This window comes from Camellia sinensis, chromosome 8 (genome assembly GCF_055761805.1).
Source record: "Camellia sinensis isolate YWXY chromosome 8, ASM5576180v1, whole genome shotgun sequence".
NCBI classification, from domain to species: domain Eukaryota; kingdom Viridiplantae; phylum Streptophyta; class Magnoliopsida; order Ericales; family Theaceae; genus Camellia; species Camellia sinensis.
This window is the reverse complement of record NC_138968.1, coordinates 186,475,427-186,479,599: the sequence shown is the minus strand read 5'-3', so window position 1 is coordinate 186,479,599 and position 4,173 is coordinate 186,475,427. Positions and strand designations below refer to the sequence as shown.

General features: G+C 32.1%; 1 protein-coding gene across 1 annotated transcript; it reads right to left on the bottom strand.

The window, feature by feature from the left end:
- Positions 1-521: 521 nt before the first annotated feature.
- Positions 522-2,683, bottom strand: LOC114294261 (serine carboxypeptidase-like 20). Its single transcript, XM_028238383.2, has 4 exons — positions 2,550-2,683; positions 2,132-2,277; positions 1,725-1,818; positions 522-537 (listed from the first exon to the last, which is right to left on the bottom strand). The coding sequence occupies exons 1-4, from the start codon at positions 2,681-2,683 to the stop codon at positions 522-524; spliced, it is 390 nt and encodes a 129-aa protein (XP_028094184.2).
- Positions 2,684-4,173: the final 1,490 nt, after the last annotated feature.

Below are 4,173 nucleotides of genomic sequence, written 5' to 3'. Positions count from 1 at the left end.
ATTTAGTGACCTTTTTAAAACGCCGTCGTACTCTTTTTGAAAAATCTAACCGTTGATATAATATTTAGTGACGTTTTTAGAAACGCCGTGATAGCCTCTCTTTTTTTTAAAAAAAAAAATTGTGCTAATTTTATATGATTGAACTAAAAAATCTGAAAAATAACACCAACATGAAATAATAACTCTCATTCAAATATCAAATACAACATTAGTTCAATTTCCCATTCAATTTAATATCCAATCACCATTAATCACAAAATAACATATTCACAAATCATGTTTTAACAAAGACATTAACTGAGAAAGAAGTGTTGAGCTATAATGATTGATCCAACTAACAAGAGATGGCAAATTACTACCAAGAAAATTATCCCCAACTCAAGATATCACCAAAGTAAGAGACTATTGAGCTTTACTAGATTGCATTTCAAAAATCTATTCCTGCATGTAACATAAATTTCAAGTTTGGATGAGTTAAATTCAAATTGATTCAAATTGATGAGAGAGTTCACTGTTAGTCTTCATTGGTCTACATACCTGCATCAGAACATAAATTATAATCAGATTCACGAAAATAAACATAAATTGAAGAATTTGTAAACTTAATTTTCTTAATCACTTGATTGCATTTATTTATTTTCAATTGTTTAATTTTTTTGGTAGAGGTGGTTAGATATTCATATTCTGTGGATCAATTTATAAAATGTAAATTTTTTGCATTTATATTTTTTATTTTATTCTATTTGGGTCACTTTGTGAAACCCATAATGTAATTTTTTTTTGTCTTTTCCGATAACATTGGGTTCACTATATTATAATCAAATTTCAACATCTAGTAGTGTCACTTGACACCTCTAGTTTATGCTATGGTTACATCCATGTCAACTTTTTACACTGTAAGTGCATTTTCGCTGAAAAATATCTAATGGGCAAAAGTAGAGAATAAGTATGATTTATCATTTTTATCAATAAATAATTTTATCAAAATATTTTGACAATGTAACATTCAAATTATTACTTGGACATTGTCATTTGGACAATGACTAAGTGGCTTACCTAAATCATATCTGCCACCTATAATATGCTATGTAATGATTATGGCAGACTCCAACTAATAGCACAAATACAAAGCAGCACTTTAAGGATCACTTAATCTTCTACATGCTCAAGAATTCCCCAATCCTAAAATGTATTTCAAGAAAAATTAGATATAGACACAAAATATGTTGTAATGTAATGTAATCTAAGCCATGTCAGACAATACCTTCAACATCCAGTCAATGGCATTGAGTCGTGCCTCAACAATCTCGACAATCTAAGCCATGTCAAACAATACCTTCAACATCGAGTCATGCCACCAATGGCATTCTTGGTGGGGATACTTCTATAAGTGCCACACCACATCCTATTAGTCAAGCATTAAATCAATTTATAAGACAAACAGCAGAATCAATTAAAGGACATCAAATCATAAAGTTTCAAGTGATAACTTGTGTAATAGGCATAGCATTCTGCCATGTGTTCACAAGGGGGCATCATTGTTATCAACTAATTCCATTCAAAAGATAATTCATCCACTAGAAAAGATCAGAAGTATCATCTTTTATAACCTAGATAGTCACCATGACAGGAGGTGAAAAACCAAAACATTTTTAAATATAAACATAATTAATTAGCGGTTTTTAAAAGTAATTTTCTTACATTCATTCAGAATATAAACATACATTTTAGAATTATCAACCTTGGACCAGCTATAAGGATTGAGATGTAATATGGGCAGTTCTCTGTGTCGTTTTCCTGCCTCGTAGTTTAATGGTCCTGCAAGGTTGCACAATAAACATTTTATACACATAACAAATTTTACTTGGCTGATGTAATATGTAAATCAAATGTGTTAGTAGTACAAGAACTCAAAAATGTCCAAACAACCCATTTCATGTATATCATGACAACATATTACGGACAAAATGGTAACTCAATCAACCTTGTATTCTAAATAGAATTTAATTTCTCACACATTTGAAAAACAATTTTACAGTCTAATATTTGTGTACAGATACAATAAGTAAAGCTATTGTAACAACAGATAAGTTGAGAATTCTAAAATTGATGTGTTTCAAGAATGCAGTACCATGTTCATAAACAAACCCATCAAAGCTAGAGCACCCTGGCCCCCTATTAAGCCACAAAATGACCGGATCATTCGATGGCTGTCTTTCCGACTTGACAAAGTAGTAGAAGAGTTGTTTTGCAGGATTCCCATTTATTGATACATACCTTCACATCACACCCAAAATCAAAACATTTCTAAGTTATGTTTGGAATTTGAATTTGTTGAGAAAAAAAAAGAATAATGGGGAAATAAAATTACTTGTACTTCTCGATTTTCTATGATAATCAAACAAAAGAAGAAGAAGAAAATAAACTTATGGAAAATGCCTACTCAATTTCTTCACATTTTTCAGAAAATTTTTATTTTTCTTGACAATTCCAAGAACCAAACAAAGCTGTGAAGTCAAAATACACAAAATGGTAAGGAAGAGGCATACCTAGAGTAATGCTTTGATGGGAAAGTAACATTGAAACCTGGAAGCTTTATGATGAGAGAATTTGCAGGAACTGCTTCAGTTAGACCAAAACCCAAACACATGCAAAGCGAAATGAATAAGAATGTACAACCCATGGTCATGACCAAGTATTTTACATAAAAACCAATGAAATTGCAAGTCCTTTTAAGTGTGATGAATCAGAATCACACAATCATAAAAAATAAAAAAAATAAAAAAAACATAGGTTGGGGTGGAAATGGAAAGAATCAAAGGAAAAGGAATGAAAAAAGGCGACAAAGCGGTTGAGAGAAATTGGGAAATGATAACAAAGGGGAAAGAATCATCCACAACACATGAAATGAGAGGAAAGTGAAATTAAAGAAGACTTTACTTTTTGGATTCATTCTTCCTTCCCTTTTAACACCCTGTTTTGGCATTTTGTGGGTTTTTTTTTTTTTGAAACCTCCCTCCCTCCACACATGCAATGCAAACCTCTTCTATCTCATAGAGCAATGAAGAGAATATGTGAAATTCGATCGGGGAGATTGAGAAAGTAGATTTGATATTACCATAATAGCAGATTGGAGAGACAGAGAGAGCAGATCTGAGAATAAGATCTACATCTCTACGTGTTGAGCTTGCTTCGACTCATTGTTGGTAACGATCCAGATCCAACGCTACTTGCTATCCTATACGTGATTAGAGACATTAACACGGCACTCAAAACCCTAGAAAAATCGATTTGAAAAGAGAGAATACAAAACAGAAGAAAAGAAAATAGAAATCAACTATAAATCGTTAGTTTAAGCCATTAATCGTTAGAAATTAGATACAGATCTTGTGTGAATGTAGAAATCCATATCAAAAAACTCTAACCTTGAGCCCTAGATCGACTTAGATAAGAGGGATTCAAGCAATATTACAGACAAACGCTCAAATCAAGTGTAGAACAAGCATTTCCAAATCATACAACCAAAGAATCGATAGAGATCGAAGATTCAAGGCCTTGATTTCTCTCTCTGCCTCTCTCTCTCTCTCTTTCTCTCTCTCTCTCTCAAAAGCAACGATGTGTTCTCTAAAGTCGCGCCTCTCTTTTGATCAGAGAAGTCTTGCCTCTTCAATCACAAGTAAATGTTATTTCACAATTTTTTTAATATTGGTGTACAAAACGAGATGAGTAATTAAATTTGTTCAAAATGGAAAAAAAGTATAGGAGATTTCACGACGTTTTTCAAAAATGTCAGAAAAAAAAACGTAGTGATAGCCTCTTTTTCTTGTAGTGCCTCTAACCACATCTCCTGAATCTAGTTTATCAATCTAAGAAAGTAAACAATGACTACCCACCAATTGGTGTGTTTATTCTAAACTTTTTTCACCCAAATTTAAGCTGGGTCTTTTTGTTCAGCATTTCTGTTAAACTCTTTGTTTAAATAAAATAAATAATAAATAACTATACTGTTTTTTCCTTCTCGGTAAGTAATAAGTGAATGAATATAAAGATTGAAAACAAAGGCTTGATCTTGATGTTAGGTTAGGTTAGGTAGTAAGAAAAGCCAGAGAGTAGATGACGATTGCTGAATTTCATTGTTGGTAGAAAACCTTTGAGCTTGAGGGCATATAGGGT

Excerpts from the sequence above, each read along its gene's own strand:
- LOC114294261 (XM_028238383.2), bottom strand. The coding sequence starts at position 2,683 with ATGGGTTGTACATTCTTATTCATTTCGCTTTGCATGTGTTTGGGTTTT. Across the intron at positions 2,278-2,549 it reads CCATCAAAGCATTACTCTAG|GTATGTATCAATAAATGGGA; the intron begins GTATGCCTCTTC and ends TGTGATGTGAAG. Across the intron at positions 1,819-2,131 it reads TGGGTTTGTTTATGAACATG|GACCATTAAACTACGAGGCA; the intron begins GTACTGCATTCT and ends GCAACCTTGCAG.